Source organism: Hypomesus transpacificus, chromosome 12, assembly GCF_021917145.1.
Source record: "Hypomesus transpacificus isolate Combined female chromosome 12, fHypTra1, whole genome shotgun sequence".
Lineage (NCBI taxonomy): Eukaryota > Metazoa > Chordata > Actinopteri > Osmeriformes > Osmeridae > Hypomesus > Hypomesus transpacificus.
Window position 1 is genome coordinate 2,035,905 of NC_061071.1, and position 27,126 is coordinate 2,063,030.

Genomic DNA, 27,126 nt, shown 5'->3' on the forward strand with positions numbered 1-27,126 from the left:
TCAAGGCCCTTGCATATAAAACTTCCCATTAGGCTTAAAGTACAACAGCTTACCGTTCATTCGCTAGGAGCCCTACATCTGGCTCTCTCAATAAGGCTGTCTCTAATTTGCAAGGTAGAGACTAAGGAGGGGAGGGGACAGGACAGGACAGCAGAGGGGGGTGTCAGGATGGGGCAGAAATGACTGTTTTTGGGGGGTTGGGTGCAGGAGTAGCACAACTCAAAGTCAGAAAGTATTTTTATTTTATTTTTTATGAATTCACCGCAGCGCATGTGTTGTCATCCCTTTCTCAGGTTATCTGACTTCCTCTGCCTGTCTCACTCTCTCTTCAATACACACACAGCAACCATTTCCAATGGCCTCTCATCTTTAGACATGAGGAATGTATAAATGTAGTCGACTATGAGAAACAGGAAAATAACAGCTGAGCAAAAAGCTATCCTTTGTTATCCTAAGAAGTTATGTCAGAAGGTATGATACGCAAGGCCATACAGCTGTAATCCCAATATCTAAGGTCACCTGACAGGAACCCCTCCTGCTATGACCTTATTTGGCAGGTTCAGGTCAGGTCTGCCACATTGGAGTGTGTGTGGATGTGTGTGTGTGTTAGGGAGAGGGTGGGATGTGGGGGGGTATCAATGTGAACAAGGGGGTTTGGTTGGGAGGTGTGAGTGGGGGGGGGGGGGGGGGGGGGGGGGGTGGAGGTTCAGGCCCACTTTTGCCAGACCCAAAGGTTCGGGTTGATTTTTCTGAACCCTGCAAACTATAAATCCGACTGATTACTCTGCACTCTTTTGCTTGACTGAGCCTTTACAATCAGACGTCCCTGTTAACAATAAGCCCCTGATGAATCAAACATCTATGGCATTAGTTTCACCTAGCTGCCTCTTTCCCATGCACCACAGCTCTTTGTCAGACCTTGTTTGATGAGAAAAACTACTGACACTTGGTGCACCTATTGATAAACAATTCTGTAATGAGGGGCCAGAAAAGCCAAATAAGTAGACTGCGGCCGTGGAATAAGCCCCGCTACAGGACTACAGCTACTCTGGAATTGGTGTAGATTTAAAGTTAACTGTTCATTATTGGTATTTTATTTTATAAACATTTGATATGTTTATAAAGATGATAAAGATCACCTTCAATGTGATTGATCAATTCAGTTTAATCTAGACCCTGTTTATATTTGCCAAAATGTTTATACTGTTTACTAAAAGTGTATATTCAGCCAGTTCATACTAGATCTATAGTTTTGCTCTGATGTTGTATGCTTCTTTAAATGACACAATGGCTCACCAAATAGTTTCAATGTTAGCTGGTTTAAAGAAGGGGCTATTCAGATTGATTATTCAGAAGTATTTAGCCTGTTTAAAAACACGTCTGTCCCAAACATTCCACCTAAAAAACAAGCAGCAGGGAAAACAATAAGCCCTAAGATCCATGGACCATGCCATTGCTGGCAGGAGTTCAAACCCAAATTTACTGTGACACCGTTCGGGGCACAAACACCTATTTGTTAGCATAGAGCTAAGCAAATGCTAGAGAATGAGAAAAAGGTTGAGGGAAAGAAAGAGGGAGAGACAGACAGGATAGGGGTGCACAAACTCAAGCATTGCTCGTTCCCTTTTTAATATTGAGTTTTATTCTGGATACAATGAGGCTGCACAGTAATGCTGGAGAGGAGAGGCTCTCTGAACTTGGCCTCACAGACTCAACATTGTTATTGTTGTCCCTTGGCCAAGGCCAGGTCAGATTCAGCTCTAAAAGCCTCCAGTCACAAACCCACGAGCACACTCCCAGCTCAGAACATATCCAACCCATCTATGGGTGGCAAAGCCTTAAGTAAAAAAAAATTGCAACGTAAAGCAGATGGTTGAACAGCACATGTATTTTTGTCGTTGTTGTGTGGACACAGGCCCAGAAATGTTTGTTCTAAAAATAAGCATCCTTTTAGACAGCCTATGAACTGCATTTTATGGATATGCATTTACACTAAATCATGTGACAGAGGTAAACATGTATTTGGTATGTAGCTGCAGGTTCAGTCATAAACACAAGGAGATTTTCAGTTTCAGACCTCACCCAGATATTGTGATTCAGTTTGTCATTCTTTCACGTTGAAAGGGATGATAAAGTCAGAGTTAATTGTGACTGGCTAGAATGAAATGCTTGAATCGATATGGTGACAGCCCATGTGCTCGTCATTTAGCCATTACCTGGGAGACGTAGGCCTCCTGTTGTGCCTGGGTTTTGATCCAGATTTACCAGCGCCTCTCTCCCACTGAACCAGGCTCAGGAAGACACATCGTGCTCTCTCCCTCTCATCTCTCTGTGTGTCCTTAATGTCTGCTTTCATTTCCCCTGTTGAGTTGCTCCGCTCTCTGTTTAACATTGCTGCAGCGGAGGAAAAGACGACATAAAAGACAGGTAAAGGATAAAGAGTGTGTGTGTGGGGGGGCAGTGTGCATAATTGAGTATTATTATGAACTGCTTAAAATGTCATTTTGATTTTTTTTCGTCAGAATATATATACATATATATGTATATATGTATGTATTAAATTCGGAAATACAGAGGAAGGACCTTGAACAGACGGTTGGCATTGGAGCCCATTGGAGCCCATTCGTCGTGTTATTATAAGCTCCACTCCACCTGCCCAAATCCTAATTCCTCCTGGTTTTATTTTCAGAGCAAGCAATTAATCAATCAGATTTTTCTGGGATTAGTAGATTCTGTCTAATACTCCTTCCACTCTTTTCCACTTACAAGGGCATTACAGGGATTTAGATCAGGGATATGTTTACTGTATGCTGAAAACAAAATCTGGTACAGTAGGAGGCCCTGGATGACGGGATGAAGGGTTCATGTGGAAAAGACCTGTCCGACATCTATTTTTGTCTGAGCCTCTTTACATTACAATTTTGTACCATGGAACACCTTATTGAATTCCACACATTGCATTTGGACATTTTTTCATGTATTTTTTCCTGTTAACCCAAAACGGTTTGCCTTGATGTTTTGAGGTTACTAAAAGAAACACAATGGGTTTACTGTAAGTGTGTGTGCTAGAGTCAATTCTGTCAGATACGTTTGTTATGTCACCTTGGGTTTGTGAGAGATTTTATGTTTACATACCCAAAGGAATGGTTGTGGTTGTGGCTGGAATCTGTAGTACACAAAGTAACATGGACAGCGGCTGAATGCACCAGTACTTTACACTTCACTCTTTGTTTATTGTTCCACTTAGTTTACACATACACACACAGACATATACACAGTTGAAAAGGCAAGAGAAATAAAATAGGGCAACAAAAGGGTGGTGGGGAAGAGGTTAGGTTGGGGGGGGTATATAAAATGGGTGGTACAATAGAAATGATACAGGGCAACAGATGACTGGTATTATCCTATCAACCTGCTGTTAGCTTAAACCACCTCCCGTCCTCTCTTTCACTGGAGAGGAGGTTGCCCAGAGTCCAACGCCTTCCCTGGTCATAAAACAACTCCACACTGACAGGCAGTGTGGGGGCTTAAGGTGTAAAATAGAAACTTGGACCATGAGAAGCCACTATGAGTAGGGGAGTTACCTCCACAGAAGGTTTCTCTTTACTCTCTGCCTGCAAATCAGCATTTTCACTGGACAATAGGCTCAGCAGTGGCCCCATGATTGCTTCTTTTCAAATGGTAATGGGCATCCTAGCTCCTCTGCCAGGTTTTTCTTAGTAGAGGACAAATTACAGTTTACAAGGAATAGAGAAATAAAAAAAATCAGAGCTGAATATCTTTTTTTTCTCTTCTTTTTTTTATTCCACAAACTGACATGTAAATTACCCTTTAAGTGCTCCACTCTAGGGCTCTGATCATCTCCTAATTGTCGCAGTCAATTGTGGCCAACAGTCTCTTCAATCCCAGGCGCTTTGACAACAAGCACAGGGATCAAAGATGAATCAACTCCCTTCAATCTGTTTAGGGCACTGCCAAAAAGACTGGGACGAGAGGTGAGGATGAAAGGGCAGTTCTTTGCAGGAAAACATAGAGTGGAAATTATCACAATGGTCATTTGTTCTTGTGTGTATGGCCACATATCACACTGACTAACCTAACCCCTGAGCAGTTGTGATGTCTTATCCAATTTACAAAAGAGGACTGTTCATCCACTGTTATGTGACATCAGGCTCACCTTGTAGACGTGTATGTTGTTGATATGTTGAATACCCAAAAACACTGACGTTTATTCCAGCAAGCAACTAGTGGTGGAGAGCTACAGGATTGTGCTCTATTCTGGTTCCCTTACACAATGGTAATTTTATCTGTCAAAGTGACCCACCTCTCAATGAATTCTTTGAATAAAGCTCTGCTGGTAGCTGTTAGATATCAAACCTGATAACAGTGATGCCACATTTCCATTAAATAAACAGTGTCCGGTGGCTGAGGGAAATTACATGTCATTTTCTGCCATGTTATTACAGACTCATCAAATTTAGTTCATTGGGATTTTCTTTATGACATACTACCCTGACCAGAACCAGGTTACTGTAATTGAGCTTATGGAAATTGTAGAGAGAGAGAGAGAGAGAGAGAGAGAGAGAGAGAGAGAGAGCAAGAGACACTGTTTGAGGGTGGACTGTAAGTTAGTTAAATTCATTATATTTTTTGTGTCCTCTGAGAACATAACATCATATATGGAAGCAGACATTACAAGACTGATATGCAAATGTGTGTAGAAATGAGAGATACAACAATTATTCAAATGTTTGATTAATAATTCATCATAGCCACCATCAATTATTAATTTCAGGCAACTGTAAGTCATCTTTGAGGGGGAAAGTTTTTTTTAAATTGGATCTTACCTTTGTGAAAGGCATCTCATAGTGACAAATCTTTTGTGAAATATCAAATATGAATATATTGTTTATTCTGTTGTATACATCGTACACTTCCTGAACTATATGGAGAAAAACTGCTGGTTTTTCTGAGTGCCAGATCGCCTGGCCCAATCTGTTACTTTCAGGCCACCAGGGACCTGACCTCTTTCCACAGCAAAAATAAATACATAAATGTCAAATGCAGAGCATATAATATGTCTCTTATTTGAGGGACTCAAATAAATAAGTGGTCATTTGCAGAGCCTCACCCTGTTGAAATCCAACAAGAGCAACTAAAAAAATCAATAACTTTTTGATGTAAGCATTTGTTGCTCAGAAATCAGTTTCAGTGCAGTGTCCTCTCTCTCCGCAGCTTTCGTACATACTGAGAAACATCTGAAGAAATGCACGGGCAAATGAGTGTTCTTCGCCTGTAAGGCTCGCAGCAAATGTAAACTAGATTCATTTTACATGTTCGAGAGTTCTTGAGATCACACACTTTCCGTCGCCTCTGTTCTTTAATTGTCTGTTGATCTCTGAAGTTCCTTACTCTGTGTGCAGAATAGGAGTGTATGTGAAGGGATCTGTATCTGTTTCATGGGAATAGCACTGTCACAAAGAAAGTCCCACTGAGAGATGGACAGACTGATCTGTTCTGGTATGAGAAGAGATACAAACAAACTATCATGGAAAGATGTGATCTCAGAATCTGTGTTTGTGTCACACTTTTACTAAAAGCTGAACAGGCTACATGTCAGTGCACAATACATAAGATTGCACTAAGCATCTATCGTGTTCTATGATTGGAACTGTAATTTAAAATGATGGGTTTGTTGCTGCATGTAAAACACAACACACTGTCAAAGTCTTGTGTTAGGGGCCAAATAAATCCAGGGACCTCTGCAGTACAATGTGGCCTGAACAAAAGCAGTTCTGGGATGTTCTCATGACAGGAAGTGACTTGGCCCTCTCCCCCGGCTCTCTTATTTAGTTTGAGGATTCCAGTGGACTGGTTTCCACCACCTGTGCATCTTAAGTTGTAGTCCAGATGTAGGATTTCCAGGGACCAAGCTCATGTCCGAAGTTTCTTAGTCACATGGAGACGTTCTGAAATGTGTTGTTTGTCTGGCCACGGGACTATTACATGCATTTGTTCGCTAATTTCTAAACCTTAAACAGCCTGATTCAGGTCAGTAATTGTTCAACGCAAGGATGACCTTCTGCTAACAGTATTTTATTCATGAAGTACTCCTTTATAATGTAATGTTTACCGTCACCAACATGATAACTGTTGCATGTTAATATGAAATATGACATATTTCCAATAATATTTTTGTCATGTATAAGAATATATTTTCATTCTTCCTATTATTATATCACAATACTAGCACATACAATGGAAAATACATATTAACATTGCTGTACAGTTTCTTTTATTCTACATCAAATTACTACTTTTAGGTCACACCCTCTTAAATATCATCCCACCTGTCAATGCTCAAGTCATTTTTCACAGGAACACAGAGAGATGTTTACCACCGCATAAATTGTCTTTAAATGACACATTTATAGAACACTATCCCAAAAAGAACTATGACCAGGTTGTTGTTTTTTCTCAATTGAATTAACAGATTAATTAACCTCAAGGTCCCCCTATAGGTCGGCTAAAAACTGTAATCCCTTTTCACGCTATATATATGTACAAAATATTCAAGCGGAAAGCGAGGGATGTCACTTGAGGGGTTGGGGTGAAGAAGAGGTGGGAGGGATGACGGTTGAGGAGGAGGGGGCAATTTGGGAAGTCAAACCTTATTCGCGGTTTTCCAACATTTTATAAATAATTAGTAGGTTGTAAAGCAATTTGCATATTCAACATAGTGCAGCCGGAACCGTGACAACCAATGCATCATTCTCTGAATTCTTGTCAACAAACAAGACAGTTGAATCCAGTGCTACAGAAACTAAGGTATTTTAAAAATAAGTCTACTTACCAAATGTATCAAATGGCGCTCCTGACAGATGCAGATTCATTACCTGCAACTGCACAGCTGTTTAAAATAAAGGAGGAAGTCCAATCTCGACATCATAGGAATATGACAGGGTAAATATCACTCTGTGATGCAATGATATAAAAACAGTAACGATAATAGTGAAGTACACCTGGCTGATAAAAAAAAAAAAACTCTAATGCTTTTTATTAATGATAATAACAAATTTCTAAAGCATACCGGATAAACTAACAGTTTTGGAACGTTTAAAATGCCAGATGTTGGACACTCTACTGTTTCCGAGTTCGGCGGAATCTGATTGGCCTTGGACAAAGGCATCAAACGGTCCAGCCCCTAGATTGATGATTTAATTATTCGTACTGTTGATAACTGCGTAAGATAAGACAGAAATAATACTGTATTTACATAACCAATCACAGCATCTTAAAGGTGGAGCCACTCTACACCCAGAGACACGAGCAGATCTTGAAACTCTGTGAATAGGTTGTATTCCAAATATTAACTGGATCAATAACCAAGTAATGTCTTAACAAGAGAAACATAAATCTATTAACATCGATACACGTAGTATACACTGACAGTGTAGGCTACATATTAAACTTGTCATTTTTGGAATACGCGTAGCCTATTTCGATCCTTAAAAACACCGCTTGTCTTCCACCTGACTTTCACAAGTGGACTATAAAGCTACCTTGCTCACCTTTCACTGAACAGTAGAGGTGTACGATACCAAGAGTAACATAGACTAATCTCACTTCCCTTATCCAACTCAGTGAGGGACACCGAACACTTGCAACAGTAAGGGGGAGTACGCCCCTCTAATGCTAGTTATTATGATATTGAAGGGGGGCGCACGACCGGTGATGAGAGAAAAACATATAAAACACAAGTCTTTATACATCACTATATTATACACCTTTAAGTTGTTGCATAATATAAATTAAAACTTTAGAAAACAATGAGTTTCCCCTCTCCATTGGTATAGTGATCTGTGGGTCGGTAAATTAAGGCTGCTTGCTATTTCGGTAAAAAAAAAACTTAAGTCCTTACAGTTGTGGTGATTGTCGTTGAGCCTTCCAACTTTCTTCAAATATCATTCTCTCTTCGGCTGCACGGTAGTCCGGCATAGTTCATTTCACTCAGATCAAAGAGAGAGGGAGAGAGGACAGAGATAAAGAAGAAAAAAACTTAGAACGTTTCCCAGAAGATGCTCACGTTTGGTGCTCCTCAATTATCCCCTCCCGTGAAGATAGGTGGCGTGTGTTTCAGGGTTTCTCCTCTGTGTTATAGAAAAGAAAAAGAAAAAATGTCATTAGAAGAGGCGTAACACGTCAGTCCGTCCCCAGGTTTGTTTCCTGGAGTGGCTGAAAGAGATCAGTTCTAACCTGCCCAGCAGGAATAACGGTCCTTCCTCCAACTATTTCTAAGGCTTATTATCATTGCAAGGATCCACATTTCTCCAAATTGTTACTGCTGCATTCTCATTGCATTCAACTGAACCTACCGACAAGATAGCACAATATAAAATAAGGTATGTAATTTTTCTTTACCTTGACTGTTTAATGACCTGAATTTTACAACACACTAGGTAGTTTATCATGTTGAATACCTCAACCCATAGAGTGTCTCACACCATGTCGTATGCCTTAAACTTTGCTTACCTGCACAGGTGGATGAGGTGCGCTTTACTCCGTGGTAAAGAGTAACTAGCCTTTGCCTACTCTTTAGCTGCAAAACAAAAAGCGTTTATTGTCGTTCGCAAACCGTTAGGTCGTTAAGAAAAATAATTAGGGATATTTCTACCTCGTACTCAACCATTCTCTCTCTTTCTCCTTCTCTCTCTCCCTCCCTCTCTCTAACCAACTCGTTGTTAGCGTGTTTCAGTTGGCAACCAATATAGCGTACTAAAAGAGTTATCTAACTAAACCGCCTTTCTTCAAAAATTATCTATCAAAATAATGTTCTCAAACTACTAATATGTGGCTAAATTTGTTTTTGACTACAGTAATGGATTTAATTGTATTTTGTTGACAAACAGTTTGAATGTTTTAGTCGTTTTTTTGCGTTTGTGTTTATTTGTTAATAATTAGTGGAGGCAAAATAACACTTATTTCCAGAAATAAGGGTAGGCTATAGCCACTCTAAATTATACTATTGTTTTCATATCAATGCAATGACGGAAAAGAGCAACGAATGGCTTTTAGCTTAGGAATATTTAGATACATTTTGCATGTTTAATTGATGTAAATCTGCATTTCGTAACCCCACACAAGCCTTTATATGATTGCATAGAGTTAGACAAATACTTAATCTGTAGGTTACTTTGGGAAAAAAGTGCTTCATAATTTAGGCATTATTGTTTCTATTGTCATACCTTGCAACTCATAATAAGGTAAACACAGACAAGCTCGTGACGCTGTGATCGAGTGCTGTCCTATAGCATTTGAATGTGAAACTTCACATTTGAGAAAGAGCTTCATGTTGTTAACCTAACCATTTCATTTTGCGTGTAACAAATGTAGAAACTCTCAATGAGCCTAGTCTGCTAAAGTTAACTCGCCTCAGTGTAGAGGATGACAGTTTCCAAAAGGATAGGATAGTTATATGTTTCTATCATGGCAGGACATCACATGGTGAGCAGCAAAACAAGTAAAAACAAATACTTTTACATTTGATATTCAACACTTGATTAGAACCTTCTAGTAAAGTCAGCAAGCTATTATGATTAAATTGAAGGTGTAATTCCCTGTGTCCTCCTCTGCCTTCTTTACCGTCGTCTGTGTTCCTTTCACTAACGCTGCATCCCATGTCATTTGCTTTTCAGATCAGAAGAATACATTTGCTTATCGCTCAGTTATTCATTTATTTTCTTTACATATTGTAGGCCTATATAACACAAATGTCCAAGGTTCCTTATTTGTTTCATCTAGCGTCTGATTTTCAAATAGGATTTCCCTGTATCCACATTGTTGCTGTGTGTTTGGTTGTTAGATATTGAGCCTGCGTGCTGCTGATTCAAGGAGTCGAGTCCATGCGAGCTGCCATCTGATCCACTCTTATCAATGAAGCAGGAGATCATGGCGGATGGCCCCAGGTGTAAGAGGCGAAAACAAGCCAACCCAAGAAGGAAAAACGGTAAGAAAAGACAAACTGTCATTACTAAATATGTGTTTGACTCAAAAGCTTTAATATTGTGACGATAGGGCAGTGTGTTGGTCTGGACAGACTGAGGAAACGCGAAATGCGCTTTCTCCTCTCGTCTCATAGGAGATAAAGGGCTCTAACTGGGATAGAATGCGTAATGTGAACATATTGTACACAAGCGGATCAACCTCTGTGAAATCAGAAAACATACTTAATTGCCAACTCCGTTATATCACTATGATATGTTTAACGGAACTTGTAAGAAGTTCTGAGTAGTTTATGCTTCAACAAAATGACTGAGCTGGAATGGGAAGAATGTCAGAAAGTTTCTCGATAACGGTTCTGTCGCGCCAGCTTATTTCCCATAGGTTCAAAACCGTTATGATGGGGAGTGGATTTATGTAGGCTACTGTAGAAATAGCCTACATGTTTTTGCAGGTGTTTTTTAAGTATCTTACATTTAAGCGTATGTTACTCGGATCTGTCTCTTAATCTAGAATTGTTCAGAAATTTGCTTCTTTTAATTCATCCCCAAAAATGTACGATATTGGCCAATTACAAAATGTTTTTCAGTGTATGCACATATTTTGTGCTCTTTCATTCTGTGGAAAGCAGAATAACGCTCTGCTTTGAAAGTGTCCCACTACGTTGGTGACTGTGCAAACGGGTACATGCAATACACTTTGCGGCGCGTAGACTGGTCTCGTAGTGTGTGCTACTCCAGCTATTGGCTGGTTAGTTATCTCCAGAGTTTATCGGACAGATAATAAGGCATGTCCAAAAGCCTATGCACATGCTCCTGATGAGCGCTTTGACCCGACTTTAATAGAAATTTGTGACTATTATTTTGGCAGTTGAATTCAGTCTGTAGCCTGCAGACTTCTCATGCTATAAAGGAAGTAGATCATTTCAGTCATGTCTGTCTTTGGTCCGGTTGTGTACTTTTATTCACGGGAATACAAACCGTATAGTGCAATTAGATGCGCATCTGTTATGTCTTACCCTCGTCATAGTGTAATTGTCTTGTTTTTTGCCTTTATTAAGGGCTGTGTATTGATCTAATCAATGACAACGTTTTCATTACAGCATACACATAACAGCCTGTATATCCCTGTGAATAGCACATGAGCAAATCTCTTTTTATTGAAAGAAGTATTACAATTATCATCATGTAAATACAGCATAGCCTACCACACATAGTTTACTGTTTACTCAATAGGCAACAGCACCCACCTGTTTTGCTAAAAGTTTGGATCATATTCAATCACTCCGCATGAGGAAGTTATGTTACCAAACACACACACACACACACACACACACATACAAATACACACACACACACACTTGAATTTCAATAAACGTGTATGTGACTTCTTAACATACTCTCTCTTTTCACAATTTTAGTTGTATTTTGGATTAGTCTATTTTAGAATTCATCCTCTGACATTTTTATAGATGGTATAATTATCACAGTGTTGTGCCCTTTGTAATGTCTTCAGCACTGCCTTCAATATATTTATCTTTGGGATGATGGGGTTTGTCCTGAGCTCGGTGGATATTCTGTTCTACATGGATTCAGTGTGTTTGGTGAAAGCAACGCTACTTAGTAGGGTTATGCAGGGATATTATTGAGTAAAATAAATACACATGCATGGTGGAATGTTTGACATACAGGATATATGAATTCAATTGGGTTTAGGGAAATAATACAAGTTGCAAAATTTGTTGATATATGCATAATTCTTTATATAGTCTTAGAGAGAACAAATATGTGCCCTATCTCTGTTTTTTTACCACAATCAACTGATTGTGTTTACGACTTGAAACTATTAACAATATCTGCGAATAGCTAAGATGCTATTTTATTTGCACAACATATTGAAATGAGATGTGTGGAGGCTGGGTGAACAGTAGTGCGGTTTTATGTCAACACATGACAACAAGTAACTGATAAGAGTTTTGCCTGGACTTTCAGGTGAACATTTTCAGTACACACATAGACTCAAAAGAAGTTCATGTGTTACCTACAGACAGCTTATTATTGACAGAACGTATGAAGTATCCTATCAAGAAGTAAACTTGCTGAATGTTATACTGCAATTTTTTATGTAGATATAAAAATGTGTCTAAAGTTTTAGCATCTATTGCAGCTAAGCAGTTTTGTTACAGTTGTAACCCTGTCCAGGTGTTGCTAGTCAAATCCAGCTGTGAGGGTCTGCTCTGCTATTTGTTAGTGCAGCTGGCAAAGTGCACGTTAGACCTTGTCCTTTTAACTTGATTAGCCAACCATGGCTATCAAAAACGATTTTTTTAGGGGACTTGGGATTGAGATTAGCAAAGACAGTGAGACTGGACTGTATTTTCCCTGTCCTCTCTGCTGTCAGCTGTTTGACTTGGTCTGTGTTCTGTGTTCTGTGTTCTGTGTTCTGTGTTCTGTGTTCTGTGTTCTGTGTTCTGTGTTCTGTGTTCTGTGTTCTGTATTCTTTTTATGAACATGCTTCTCTGTGAGGAGAACTTTACAATTCTAAAGGTGTCTTTTAATTTTCTTTTATCCTACGACCGACATATGTCCCATCGCAGTGTATTGATTACATAATTCAAGAAAAAAAAACTTCCCTCGTGGTCCACAAGTTTACTACAATGGTCTGAATGTGATTATTAAAGCTCTGTGCATTCACGCTAAAGGTAAAAGGGGGGCCTACTAATTCTTTGCTGCAGCCTTGCTTTCAGCCCAAACAATGACAGATTCCTTCCAGTCTAAACATTTTGTCCATCTCTATTATTCATTTGCTTTTAAGGTGCATTTGCTCCCCAGTCGAGAGAAAAGCCTTTCCTTTTCACCCCCCCCACCCCACCCCCTTTTTCACAAATTTCTCTTCCCAAGGTAGGCAGTATTTTGTTGCTGTCACAGGGAAAAGGAGGGCATGTTTGCAGCGCTCACGGACAATTGATTGTCAGTCGTAATGTGTTTCATTTACATGTTTATAACGTCAATAGTGCTGGGGTGTCCACTGTACCATTCACGCTGCCATTCCCACAAGGGTGCAATTGTCTAAGCAGCCAAAGCAGACACCTTTTTCTGATGGCTTTTTCACTTGCACAAAAATGGAATGGCACTGCATCAGTGTTTAGAGAAGGATTATTTTGTTTAAGCAAGTGAAATAATTACTGAAGATATTACAAGCCAGCAAGAAATAATCTCTCTTCGGCAGGGGGCTGCACTGTCCGTTGTAGAAGAGACAGAGAAGTCAGTCTGCCGGAAGAGATGACTGTCTTGTATGAATCTGTTTCATAGTGTGCAATATTGTAGCTGATTGTATCTATAACGATGCTGTATGATCAGAATGTTGTTGTTTTACACTGCCTCACACTATTTGTCAGTTTACATGATATAGCCTACAACATCCTGAACAGCATACTGATTCGTTCATGCGACACTGTAGATTTTTGTATCAAACAAACTAAACATATCTATCTTCCCAGAGCTAGTCCAAGTTGTGAATAGAAAACTGAGCGGTTTTCTCCAGTAATTGTCCTTTATGAATCGCTGAAATAAATTGGTTCTTCGGTGACCATAGATACGCTTTTTAGTTTTGGATCATATCTTTTGCATGTGAGAAATGTCATAGAGTATGCCATGTGCATCTTGAATTAGTTTTTTTATCAAAAAATATTTTACATATATATTTAGATTTCCTTAAACATTTATTTTCTATGTACATACTTTTTCAGTCAAAACCACAAATATATGAAGTTATTAACCAACATTTTTGTATGTCACATCACGTGCACACAAGAATTTAGCTCAGATAAACCATTGAAAAGCAAACCTGATAAATGTTGTGCTAGTACACTTTACCCCCAAAAGCCTAACTATCCTCTTCACACTCAGACCCTGGACACCCATGGAAAAACTTTATTCCAAAAAATGTTGACAGAATTTTGTATATATATTTTCTTTTTACAATTTCCCCCCATTTTTTTCCATTCTTTATTTTTTTATTTTTTTCCCTTGCTTGTGAAGATATTTTCGCCTAACGGGGAGAACACACACAGCACAGGCACCGTTAGCTGAACCCCTGACACCACGGTCTTTGGAATGCCTTAGGTATGATTTCACTTTCGCTCACATCAATGCTGACCTGAATGCCTTTCATATCTGATCCGCCGTGTCTCTCCCAGTAAACATCCCCCGAGGGGAGAACAAAGAAAGGAGCTCTTCTTCTTCTTAATCACAATTCAGCCCTTTCACCGCCAGCAGGCTACATTTGCATTCAGCATCAGAAAGCCTGAGATGAAAAGGGGAAAAAAGGAGAGCAAGAGAGGAGCAAAAAAAAAGGCAGAAGGGTGGGTGGTGAGCAAAATAACTTAGGTGTTTGTGGCTGTTTGTAGGGCCTCCCCTGGTTACAAGCCTTATATAGCTCCTACTCTATCCAGGCCTAACCCTCCTGACAGCCAGATAGTGTTACGAGATGGCATGCCCGTACTATTCATGGCCACTCACTCTCACACTTAAGAAAAAAAAAGTGTCTGAGACCGATCAGATTCTACGTAAGAAGTCTAATATAGTTAAGAGCAGGTGTGTCCAATATACAATTGTTTTTTTTTTTTCTCTCCCAATTTAGCAACACGAGCTGGGCAACAAAATCTGACTGGCAATTATCAGATCACATTCTTTCCGGACACTATTGTGGATTCCTCATAAATGTGTGTTTGCATGTCAGTGAAAGAGCAGGTGTTTCTGGGGTCAAAGACAGTCTGGGCTGTCCCATTGTGCTCAGTGCGAGCTGTTGCAGACTCTCCACAGTTACAATGTGCTGTTTTTCTTTTAAGACCTACTGGTCTTGTGCCATGGGATGAAAAAACACTTTTAAATGATATTGGCTTTAGTGTTTCTCTTTACCAAATTGCCTGGTTCTCTCCCTTCAAGATTAGAGTTTTGTTTTTGGCCCTTTGAAATCTGGACCAAATGCAACAAAGTTTTAAACGCAGTCTTTTTTTCAAAGTTGATTGGCAAGAAATCTTTATTGTGTAAGATCTCCTTTTCTTCTCTCTTAATTAGATGGGATGCAAATCAGTTGCCTAGCTAAGAAAGGGGATGGTACAACTGTAAATGCATCATGTGATATGAATTCCCTTTTTTCCACAGAACTTTTTGTTAAGAAAAAGGATTATCTGTACACCTTCCCCCTCCCCAAGCTGTGCGGGATTTAGGCAGATTTACTTCAGCAAACACCTTTGGACACTGGGGAAAGTAGGAGTCTGTTTGCAAAAGGAGCCTTTTGTTCCGAGAGGTGCACGGATAATGCCTTACTAGGCAGGCGTGATATTAACCCATGCTCTGATGCCAGGGAAACTGGTTAACTCTTTGTGGACACGCTCTCACTTTGAGAACTCATGTCCGTGTTTATGCATCTCAGGAACATTTTGTCCGTCATTGCTGAAAAGTTTCCCTGTCTTCTACACCCTCTTACACTTGTGTGCCACGGAAGGTGTTTCATGTGACACTTAGTATGTCAGGAGTCTGGCATTTATTGTGTCTAGTAGGTCTCTTGTGTATGTCCAGTATCATAGAGTAGTGGTTTGAGAGGAATAAAAGGCCATAGAACACTCAACCTATAATTCTAGCTGGGGTTCATTTGTTCCTCAATGGTCTCAGCTGTCCTGTAGCTGCTGGTCTGTCACCCATGTCCTCTATGTTCCATAGATCTGTCTATTCAGTGAACCACAGAAAACAAGGGTAGCTTGAGTTTCTTGCATCATCACTAACACCAGCGTATGAATCACTTAGTAGTGAAGCAATTCTCAACTGTATAGTCCTCATATGCGGGTACAATATTGTTTGAACGATGATTCGAGAACCTCTCTGTGACTTAGCTGGGTCTGAAATATCAAAATAACATTCCCGAATGCTTGGTTGTTGTTGTTTTTTTTTAATGATGGGCCTGAGAAGCTCTATCCTCTTTGTCCTGTGTTGAATCACAGACTATGTGGTGGTTGTCAGCAGCCCAGGTTGTGAGGGCGAGCTCACGGGGTGTGAAAGAATGAATGATGGAGGAGAAGTGACAGAATTAAAGGTGTTTGCGGCAGCGTTCCGCCGTGTCTCAGGCTTAAAGCCCTCTCTGTCACCGTGCTCTTGTGATTTGACAGTTCATATCTACTCCCCTGTAAGGTGATGTATGCCTGCATAGTGTCGACGCTCTCCGGCTGAAGTTGCACATATTCACGAATGTCTTCCTTTCCTTTTTGAGCTTTTCCATTCCTGAGCGTACCTACAAATGCAAACACTGAAATTGAAATTTCAGTGGACTGGCAAATAATTGCATGCATTTGGACTTCATTTATGTGTGTAGCTTATCCAAAGCTATGTTTTTCATGCATTGGGTGAAAAATGCATTTTGAAATATCATGGCTCATTTGAGTTGTTCTCAAGTGAAAACACAGTCTTTATTTGGCCCATCCGTTCTGTTCATCCCCACTGTTTGTACATATTCAGCTGTTTACAATGTTGTGCATGTGATTTTCATCATTTTCCAAGTGTCAACTTTCCTATTTGCGAAGAACACTTGGTGTGACTTGCGGCAGGTGGCTGAGCATGTGTAAACTAACATTTAGATTTCTTAATTAAACATATGAAAAGTTGTTAAACACCTTGTACTTCAAATCTCAGCAGCGTCATTTCTTCCTCACAATGTGAATTGCGAAATCCTTCAAGGTAATCGAAATAGCTGATTTCACCCCCTGTGCGGTTTGTAGTTTTCCTCATGACTAAATACGGTGAACATGTATGAAATTTGTTCCTCCACTTCCCCACCAGTGTAAACAGCATTTACAAGGTTATAATTACCACATTTTTAGGTCTGCAGAAACTGTGATTCCAGTGATAATGAACAGGGGTAGCCCCCTCTGCTTCTGTAAGAGGAAGGGCAGAAGTGGTAGGGTAATTCTGATAAAACAATCCGCTATATCTCCCATGAAATGGCTTTTGTTAACGTCACTGCAATTCTAGTTGTATGCCACTGTACAGTGTTTCTGTCACTGCTGACGCCCCCTTTTGTGTTCTAAGTTGTCACCTTTATGAAAAAAGTGTTGAGATCAGCCCTCAGTTTCGTCCTCTAAAGTCGACACGTTTCACCAAGTCAACCCCCCAGCCCCTACATACCCACACACACGCACACACACACACACACACACTTTGATGTATGTTTGATTGTCGGTAGGAAGAGCACTCCTGGCAAGGTCATGGGCAAGTGGACCAATCAATAACAGATCTGTGGATTAAGGTATCGTGACATCTGGAAATGTCTGCCTTTTTCACATACAACTAAACTCATTTTACACTGGACACTTTAGCCTTTAAAGTGAGCTAATAGAACATGTTATCTCATCAGGTCTCATTTACATTCATTTATTCATTATGCAGACAGTAGCCAGGCACCTAGAGACGCTTCCTCTCTACCTTTCCATGGAAAAACGCATGTCTGATTTAGTTTATGTCCTGTGCCCATGCTGAATATTGAAGTAAACTCTGCTGTGTTATTTCTACATAATTGCAGTTGATTGCTGAGAAGATTAGGCCATTTGTAACACTACAGTTTTTACTCAATTTAAATGCTTTCATCTTATCGTTGATCAAATGGGCTCTTAACTGAAGGTTGCAGGAGTAGAGGAAATTGTTGAAATTGTGTTCCCCTTGTTATTCAAACATACATTTAACCTTTGGTAAAAGTGAGCCAAGGAGAAAGAGGAGAGAAGAAAAACTCCCCCCCCTTAAATGTCATCCGTAGTAAGGACATGTGTAACGATAGTGTGTGAACTAGTCTGGCCTCGTAAAAACTCAAAGAGGTGAATTCACGTGTTAATGGATTTTGACTGGAGATGAAGCCCCCTGAACGCCCTGTGTCCCGCCGCTGTCAAACACGAATGTCAAACAAACACCTCCTCAGGTAGCAAGGGGATAATCACACCGACAGCCCTGTCCTCAGCCCTTTCTGACTCACAGGACATGCTGAAGCTGTGTTGCCAGGACTGAGGCTTGGGCCGGGGTCCTTGCAGTGGCCAGAGTCAGGACCTGCCTTCGGTGTGTATGGGGCTGGGCTATGTCAGGGTTTATGTTTGTGCTGAGAATGGAGCTGGGGCATAGCCTGGCCTTTACCTGCCCAAGCCCTATTCACTTCCAATGAGGGCAGTCCCGCCAGCCAGCCAGCCAGCCATTCTGGAACTCTAATTACTGCTACTCCCAGCACCCCACCCAAGGGAAGTGACTGTCTTATCAGTCAACCGTCTTATTCCAACATTCCTGAGATAAATTCTCACGTTGTTATTCTTACTACTGAGAGGTATTAGAATTAGCATGCCCATCAAAGTAGACCTTGTACTTCCTTATTCCCAACCACTATGTCAGTGGTGATATGTTAAACTGGAATGTGCTATTGGCGGCATAGTCAAATAGTGGACAAGCAGAAGTATCAAACTGAGTGACTGACATCAAAGAAGTGAGAATGATGAAGTAATGTAAATATATGGCTGGCAGCGCAGCAGTTAGGGTAGCGCCATACAGGTACTTAGTCTTGTGAATTAAAGGATTAATCAAATTGCACTTCACGGTCCAGGTAGCATCGGTGCTTTGTTAAGAAATGTGTATGAAGGGGAAAGTTTCTCAATATTATGTCTGTACTCATTTAAAAGTCAGAGGCAGAGAGAGAGGGAGAAAGAAACAGAGAGAAACAGATGAGAGAAAGAAGGAGAGTGTTTTCTCTTTCTAACCGTTCTTTCCCTGTGGTTTTCAACACAGTGCAGTCCCTCTAGTTTATATCTCAGCATGCAGGGTACCTTATAAACTGGCAATCACTGAATCTCTAATGTTATTACTTTTCATAATTAGTTACAGCAACACTCATTCCATGACTGGCGGAAAGGAGTATTCCTTAGTAATTAAAGTAATGAAATATTCATTTATGCTACCTTTTCAGCAGTCTCACAAATGAGGCAGCCATACTTAATGTCGACTCTGCCTCTGATTTTATTATAATGGCAGCCTGGCACGTCTGCAATTAGTACTTCAACTGACAGTTACAATTTCTGAGGGGCGGTAAGCAGGGCGAGGGGACGTGAGGGCCTGGCACTATTACATGTGCGAAGCCTCCCTGTCTCTTTAACCTTGTTGTGTTTTTTTTTTCTCCAACGCAGAGGTTACCTTTTCCCAACGGTGCAAAATCGACTTGACATAACTGTTCATCAGTTTCAGGATTCTCCCCTGAGGTATTTGCATCAAATCAGCCCAGTCAAGCTTCAAGTTGAAATTGGCAGGCCAGAACCTGACAGGGAAGGGACCGGGGAAAGAGACAGCTAGGGTGTAGGCAGCGAACTGACAGTGGCAGGGCGGGAGGGTGAGACAAAGCTAGCCCGGCCTGGGTGGAAACACAGGAGAACCTCCCCCCTCTTCCCCCTAGGGAGCTAGGGCACAGGGGTAATGGGTGTAAAGTTAGGAGGTACCGAGCATTCTCATCCACATTTTTGGCTTTTTTTTCCTCCTCTCATCAGTCCTCAGGGTGTGGGAGAGGGATGGCTGTCATAGCAAAGAGTGTGGGCTTTATTTGGTATGGGGGAAGGGAGCGGCCTTTGTTGTTTTATATTGACCAGAAAAAAAGGTTTAGTGTAATGGATGATATTGCTTTGGATCAAAATCTCTCAGTGAGTGCAGGAGTGGATATTGAGCGTCTGGTACTGAGAATAACTCTTTAACAAAGAAAAAAGTAGCCACTTTTCCATACAAACTCAGATAGACTCACTGGCACATGCCCAAATCTACATGCTCACAGATGAAGCAGGCTCAATGGTTCCACTACCTGGAATTGGTCAATCATTGGATATAGTTGCATAGCATGGTAATGTTCTTCCATTCCTTTCTTACAGTATGTCCCTTAGAGAAATGGAGATTGGACTTGTGTGATGAAACTTTTAGTGATTCTCGCTGCTCCAATTCTGTCTATGCAACGTCACAAAGTAGTCTTCTGTAAAGATTCTGTTGTAAAATGTAGAAATCCCCTAGAGCAGAATTGAAAGCCTCTTAACATACATTCCTATTAAGGGGGAGTCAGAGAGGTGAGTAGCCCATCATTGTTTCTGCATTCATGTTTGCCTTTTTCATCTTTTCTTTGCACACATATTTAAAATATATTTGCACCTTTAACAGCCCAGGAGTACGAGTCTGACTCTCAGGTCTTTTCTTTCTCTCTCATTCTATCACACCTCACTTTCTCCCTTCTTCCTTCTCCCTTCTCCCTTTCTCGTCTCTCTCTCTCTCTCTCTCTCGCTTCTCTGTCTGCCTGTCTTACTCTCTCTCCCTCTCTTTTTCTGCTTTGCATGTGACAGGCAGGGTCTGACTGGTTGATGGCCGTTCGACAGGCAGCATTGAGTTAAAGTGGTGTGACGGCGGAGTTTTGTTAAGCTGGGAACAAAGACCTGGAGATGCTGGGCCGGTATTGTCTGCGTGCATATTGGCCTTGTCACAGTTTTGCAGGATTTAATGCTCTGTTTATTTCTAGCCATCGCCACTAATAGTCAGAGAGGGTGCTTCCTTTTTCCCCCAAAATTATTTTATATACATGCAAAGTTTTCTGTAAATCTCCTGAGGCTCTCTTGAAATAAGTCACAGGATGAGACCGTGGGATGCATGTGTTCGGTTGAGGAAGACATTCCTGGATTCTGGATTTTAACTGTTTCTCTTTGAAGATTTTTTTTACCACACTCCCTCTTCCTCCCTCGCTCTCACTCTGTTGCATAAAGTATATTACTCCAGTCGTGGGGGGAACCCTGTCGTGTTGAACATGCATGCTCCATGTGTAGTCAGTCTTTCCGCACCAAAGTTTGCTCACAAAACGCCATGGCCTGTGTCTGGTCTTTAGACCTCTCTTTGCATGGTCTCTGCTCAAACTGAAAGCTGTTTTCAGTGGGATTATCAAGGGAGGCTGCAGGGGGAAGGTAGACATTGGGAGTGCTGTTTCATGGCCATAGCTGCAGCCAGGTCTGGGCTAGAGGTCTGAACAGGGCCTCCACTAGATATCTGGAGGCTAGGCCTAGCCATGCCCCCTTGACCTGCTGACTTCCTTCTAAATGAGCCAGCTCTAAAGACATTTGCTTCTGTGTAGGTGCGTTTCTGTCTGTTGATGAAGATGCTACGTCAGGAGGTCACATGCTGAGTGAGAGGGGACAAAAGCATTTGGACAGAAAAGCAACAATGACGACGGCATTGTTTTCGGGAATTTCCTGCATCGTTGTCCTTTTTGTATTTTTTTATTGTGACACTCACTCTGACATTAATATAAAAGGAAGTTCCTGAGAACAAGGCTTGTAAAATGTCCTCTAAGACACAGTCTTCTTTTTCAAACCCAATGATATTTTCACGAGCTTATAAAGATTATGAGTCCATCCCTGTAGTACCCATCTGTGCTTTCATTTGTAACTGTCTGCACTGTAGTAAAAGGGGAGGGGGATGACTTTCATTTTGTTAAATAGTTGGTTAAGGTCGAAGGAGATAAAGATGACATAGTTAAGTCTCTTTTTTTTCCCCTGGGCTCATGCTCAGGCAGAACTGAAGCTGTTGGGTAGACAAAGTAGACAGCTACACTTCATTTTTTTGCAGCAGTGCTTGCCAGATTGCTGACATTAAACCAACAGGAAGTGGCAGTCATAGGGTTAACAAAATTAAACAATTTGTAAACAGATGAACTCAGTCTATCCAACTCATTTTTTTTCTTCTTTACGAAACAATTACAAAATTACTGTAGATAAAAATTGTCCGCCGCTTGTATTTATGCAATCAACATAACGAAGAAACAAAACAATTTAATGTGGAAAAATCATCATTCATCTGAATTATAATTGCTTCTTTTTCACATCTACAGGGTGGTTAATTAAAATTGTGATTAAATGCGGCTGCGCTACCTAAGATGTCTTCCCCTAAACAGGTGGTACAGAATTTAAAAGTGAAGAGAAAAACGTAATTAGCATTGGAAATTGAGAAATTGCCTGCAAGAATCGGTGTTAATTTCAGTCACTGATGAGGTAATTTATAAAAGGAGCACTGCAGAGACTGTGCAAACTCAAGATTGCCATCCTGGCTGCGCTTTCCATTCCCAGCATGCAGGTGAAACTGTTTGCAAAATATTGAAGCTATTTGGTATTCAGTATTCGTTTGCATCAGATTGGTATTCCTTTCTCCTGTTTCTGCTAAAATAAACACCAAAGACAAGATGATGACATTAGAAATGTCTTTTTTTCCAGATGAATCAGTCAGAAAAACGTTTTTATGGCCAAAGAATACAGTCATGTGTGGATGTGTCCTCAGAAACACAGGGTTTGACCAGTTGTAAAAACAATCTATAGTCTTCATTTGTTCCGTCCACTGTGTCCGTAGCACCTCTTACTGGGACCAAACTTCTTATTCCCCTGGCCAGCGTCTTTAACCCAGTCACATTTTCCAAAGAATTCACTTAAAGGACAGGGGGCTGCTACTGGTGACCTGTGCCGCCGTTTATGTTTTCTGGGAATTAAGTTAGTGTTCATCATCACCTTGACCTTGTTACGTCAGGTCTGGCGGGAGATAAAATGTTTGGTCATGTTCGTTAGGCTACAACTTTCAGATTTCAATTTTTAAGATCATCATCATGTTCCATGAGGTGCCATGTAGTGTTCTTGGGCGCCTGTTTCCCTTTCACCAGTTACTGTAATGCGTTCAGATTTTTGATGAGCGGTTCATCCACAATGTGTTTGCATAGAGATAGAAAAGCATTGTCACATGTCATATGCGTGTGTTCCTTCAACTGTCATTTCCCAAGAATTAGAGGGGTAATGAACATAGTTTAGTGTTAGTGATTATGGTCCTAAATGCTGTCTCCATCGTTGTGAAGCAATAATGAACATGAATGTACAGTTCACTAGGACATATCGACTTCACTATATCTTAGCTGAGCCTTTAGTCCAGTGAAAATTCAGACCAATCACCCAGTATAACCCCTCCACCCCCCCCCCCCCACCACCACCACTACCACCAGAGCTCTCAGTGGTTTCCACTGTCCTGTGCAATTCAACGGCTCCCTCACTCACCGATTCAGCTCCCAAACTTGAACATCTATGTGACACATGTTTTTTTTGTGTGTGCTTTTTTTTTTACCTCTTGTTTGACATCCTTGCTGGGATTGTTTGTTGTATTTTGTGTTTGGCTGCATCCTGAGACCCAAGGTGGCTGCCTTTGTTACAGCATGTCAAATGTGGTTTAACATGCAGCCATTTATCTTTAAAGCCCCTCGTGCACAATGGCTGGGGTGTGCACGGCCGATTGCGAGGAGCGGCGAGGCGCGGAGCAGAAAGTGCTTCCTTTCATACATGCGCCCCCCCCTCCCTCCTCCTCTCCCCCAAGCCCCTCTCTTCTTCACAAGCATATCCCTTCATTATTGTTTTATTTTATTATTTTCAGAGTCACTCCACTGAACAGGTCAGGCCTGTATCTGACAAGGTATTTCAGAATTTTGTGAACCTTCACCAGACAGATTGTTCAGTGCAAGTGTAGTGTAACTGAGCAGCTTGTTGCCCGGTGAAGTGTGGAAAATAAGATTGAGGACAGATTTTTCTTTTTCTCCTTTTTTTTCCCAAGAACCTAAGATAGTTGAACAGATTTGTGGTGACTTGAGGTTCACTGTGCCATAACATTATTCCTACCTTGGTATCCTTCATTTCTGCTTGACAAAGTGTAATGTAACATTTCCAATGGCTCCTACCCTTTGTTTAACCTGATACTGCACTGTGATCCATAAACATGTAGCGTTTCTAGAGTCTCTAAAGTGCCCTTACACAGGATTGAAAAGAGATATCGTGGATACGGGTTGTCTCTCTAAACAAAACAGCCAAAGGGTGAGCATACATGTCCTTTAACTAATACGATGCTTCCCGAAAAAAGCAAATCCTTGCGTTATCTGACAGTTGAAAGTGAACTTTATAATCTATTGTTGTATTGTCTTGTTGTGAAGGAGAGAGTTGTTTAGGTATATTTGTATACTTGTTTGTGTGTGTTTGTAGATGTGTGTGTGTGGAGGGGGTTGTGGGTCTGTTGAAGAAAGGGGGGATATGGAATTGGCTGTATGTGACTCCTCTGCTTCACAACTCTGTATGTGAGAAGAGAAGATTTCTCTTAAACCCCTAGGGAGTTACTCTACAGTGTCTAAGATACAGAGAGAAAACAATCCCTAATATCAGTGAAAACCTCTAGTTTGTTTATGTGCACATAATGTGAGTCTGTCCGCCTGGGAACTGCCACAAATGGGAGAAGTATGCGTGGATTTCACAGGTAACGGGATTACGTGGGCACATAATTGATCCATTTGGGGGAAAAATGACAGCGCTCTAAAGAGGCCTAGGCCTTTGGAAATGGAGTTTATGAAACAGGCATTCGTAAATTCAAAGGAATCAATATGTCAATTTTATTACATCTCTAGGCCAGATGCGCTTTAAAGGCACAGTACCCCACATTTGTGTCTTTCTGTGTGTGTGTGTGTGTGTGTGTGTGTGTGTGTGTGTGCATGTGTGTCACTAAGGTCCTCAGTGGCCATTTTACTGTTGATATTTTTACTATCGGTGGGGGTAGGTTACCAAGGTATCAAATACCATTTTCCCAAGCATATTCATTTGGTGAAATATGTTTGTCAATGCAGCTGTTGATTCATGACTATTATTCTTAAGAAAAAGCCATTTAGTAGGACTGGGAAGAACAATAAAGTATTTCAGAGCTTGCTCATAGTCATCCATTTATAAGGCCAGGAAACTAGATTAACACTGTTCTGCATTTTCATCACTAAAATATTCACATTTCATTTAAATACAACTGCATCCCAGGCAAGATTTAATTACCAACCACCGCTATAATGCAAATGAATAATGCAGTAAAGACTGATGCAAACGGATAGAAATGTAAGCTGCATGGATGTTTTCTTAGCAGAAAAGATGGGGGGGAATAGGCTCCAAATTTTAGAGTCAAATCTCATCATGTCTATAGTGCAGGCTGCCTGCTCTCATTTCATGCAGGTGGGAGAAACTAAAGAGAGAGCAAAAAATAAATAAATGGAGCACAATTATAGGGCCTAGTTTTTGGGTGTTTGTCAGGCTTTTTTTCAACATTGTAGTAGTTCATTTTCCAGTAAGTAAATAATAAGAAGTTGGTGATGCTTGCATTTTTAATTCCATTTTCCTCCTTTTTTTTGTTCTGTTCACTGACTGACATCTGCTATCAATGCTAAGCAGGTGTTCCTGTGTAAACAGACGTGCCCTGTTTGGGTTTCGCCATCCTCGCTACTGCGCACCCAAATGAGCAACGTGATTAAGAATCCTGTAAATTTTTGAAAGGAAACGGATGGCTGCCCGGCTAGAACATAATTACACTGCTCCGACATCCGCAGCTCACCGGCGAAGCCAGAGCCAAAGAACAGCAGAAATTAATAATATATAATAGCATCTTTCTTGTAATTCATAAATGAAATAAAGTGAAGGGGAGTATCTGCTGATAAGTTTTTTTTCTTTTTAGGGGGGGGGGGGGGGGGGTTGTGGGTTGGGCATAAGGCTTCAAGCTCATTTTCGGAGATTGAGTGAAGATTATAGCCTCTGAGATGCGTAACTCAACACAGGAGCGTCTAGGATGGTTTTATAGACCTTCATTTTTAACATTGTTTTTTAAGCTAGTTTATTTACCAAATGAGTCCTCAAGAAAAGTCATCGTCTATGTCATATCTTCTCCATGAAGCCAATGAAGCACATGTAGGGATCAGCAGTTTGAATGTACTTCATTTATGTAGGTATTGTTACGTGTTTTCATTAGTGAAGTAGTTGGTTTGTGCTAATCCACCAACAAAGGCACCGCAAAACATGAAACTCAAACTGTTCACAAACCACAAAATGATCAGATGCTTTCTGTCACCATGTTATCTGTCCCCTGGACTTGTTTTTTTGCTTTTAGCTTTTGTGCTTCCCATCTCATTGTTGGTCATGCACTATGTTAGCACATCTTGAGATAAACATCGGCTTCCCGTCAATGGCAATCTTTCAGGAGTGCAAACAGATGTAATCAAAGTTTAATCTTAAGAAAATGATACAAAACTCACACCCAAGGGTAGAAAATGATACACATTGGTCAGAGTGAGCTTAGAAGCGGGTGAAATAAATATCAACATTTGAATCAGAACATTTTACCATTCATAAAACAGTATAATTAATTGTCTAAGGAAATGTGTTTCAGTTTGATTCTCCGTAAACATTTTTCTATTGGGTAAAACAGGGAGTCTGGAAAATTGAATTGTTTCAGACAAAATGGATTTGAAAGAACTTTCTCAGAGGGAGTTCAAATGGTCACCTCTCTAGGAAGCAAGGGAAATGAAGGTAGCTTGATGCCCTGACAGACTGAAACCCTTTCAGGGGCAGTGTTGACAGTTATCCATTTTTTATCTTTTGGTGAGGAGAAACTACTCCCTTACATTCCATTTCCACAGATAATGTGGGGTTGTTGTACTATGTTGTTGGGCACTATCACCCGATGCACGAGAATTTGTTTCTGAGTTGTATAGCAGTGCGTACCACTTTTTTTTTTCAACTTTCAGGATGTTATATGTTTCATCTCAGCCAACGTTCCCTGTATTGTCAGTGGAAGTATGATGGTTCTTAAAGGTGTGCCTCTCTGTAAACATGTGTAAGGGAGGCCTCGCTTCCATTCCATTCCCTTTAATCAGAGACAGAGATTACATCCTCCCATTCAGATACATGATAATTATACTTCTAGTGAAACGTTGAGCTCTGAGGTTTGCCCAAAGACTGGGAGGGACAGGCCCAGATGCTGACAATTATATTAGAGATATACGTGTGTACACACCAGTTAGTGGCTACTTTTACCCTCATCACTGCCAACAACAGAAAAAAGCAGTGCTTCTAAATACGATACAGTAACTCTCAGTGTAGTAAACAACTGTGACAATCTGTTGAAAATAACTTTCCCAACAGCTGTGGGGATTCACGGTGCATTAAGTCGATTTGGCTCATAAAAGAGAGATAGAGAGGCAATAACAGAGGTAAAG

The 27,126-nt window shown here is 40.7% G+C and overlaps 1 protein-coding gene and 1 long non-coding RNA gene across 6 annotated transcripts in view; one reads left to right on the forward strand and one right to left on the reverse strand.

The window, feature by feature from the left end:
- Window positions 1-1,734: 1,734 nt before the first annotated feature.
- LOC124474538 lies at window positions 1,735-9,133 on the reverse strand. The gene is made up of 4 exons (XR_006956842.1): window positions 8,533-9,133; window positions 7,922-8,150; window positions 6,854-6,910; window positions 1,735-2,394 (listed from the first exon to the last, which is right to left on the reverse strand). It is a non-coding gene; the product is annotated as an uncharacterized LOC124474538 (long non-coding RNA).
- zeb2b (zinc finger E-box binding homeobox 2b) overlaps window positions 8,116-27,126 on the forward strand; it is a 65,091-nt gene continuing 46,080 nt past the window's right edge. For 4 of the 5 annotated variants that reach the window (XM_047030770.1, XM_047030773.1, XM_047030772.1 and 1 more), the window contains exons 1-2: window positions 8,116-8,402; window positions 9,863-10,006. In XM_047030770.1, the coding sequence (XP_046886726.1) occupies window positions 9,934-10,006 (73 nt within the window). In that variant the 5' untranslated portion in view covers window positions 8,116-8,402; window positions 9,863-9,933. Of the gene's footprint in view, window positions 8,403-9,486; window positions 9,505-9,862; window positions 10,007-27,126 lie in introns of those variants that run through there. The other variant, XM_047030771.1, reaches the window with a different exon arrangement.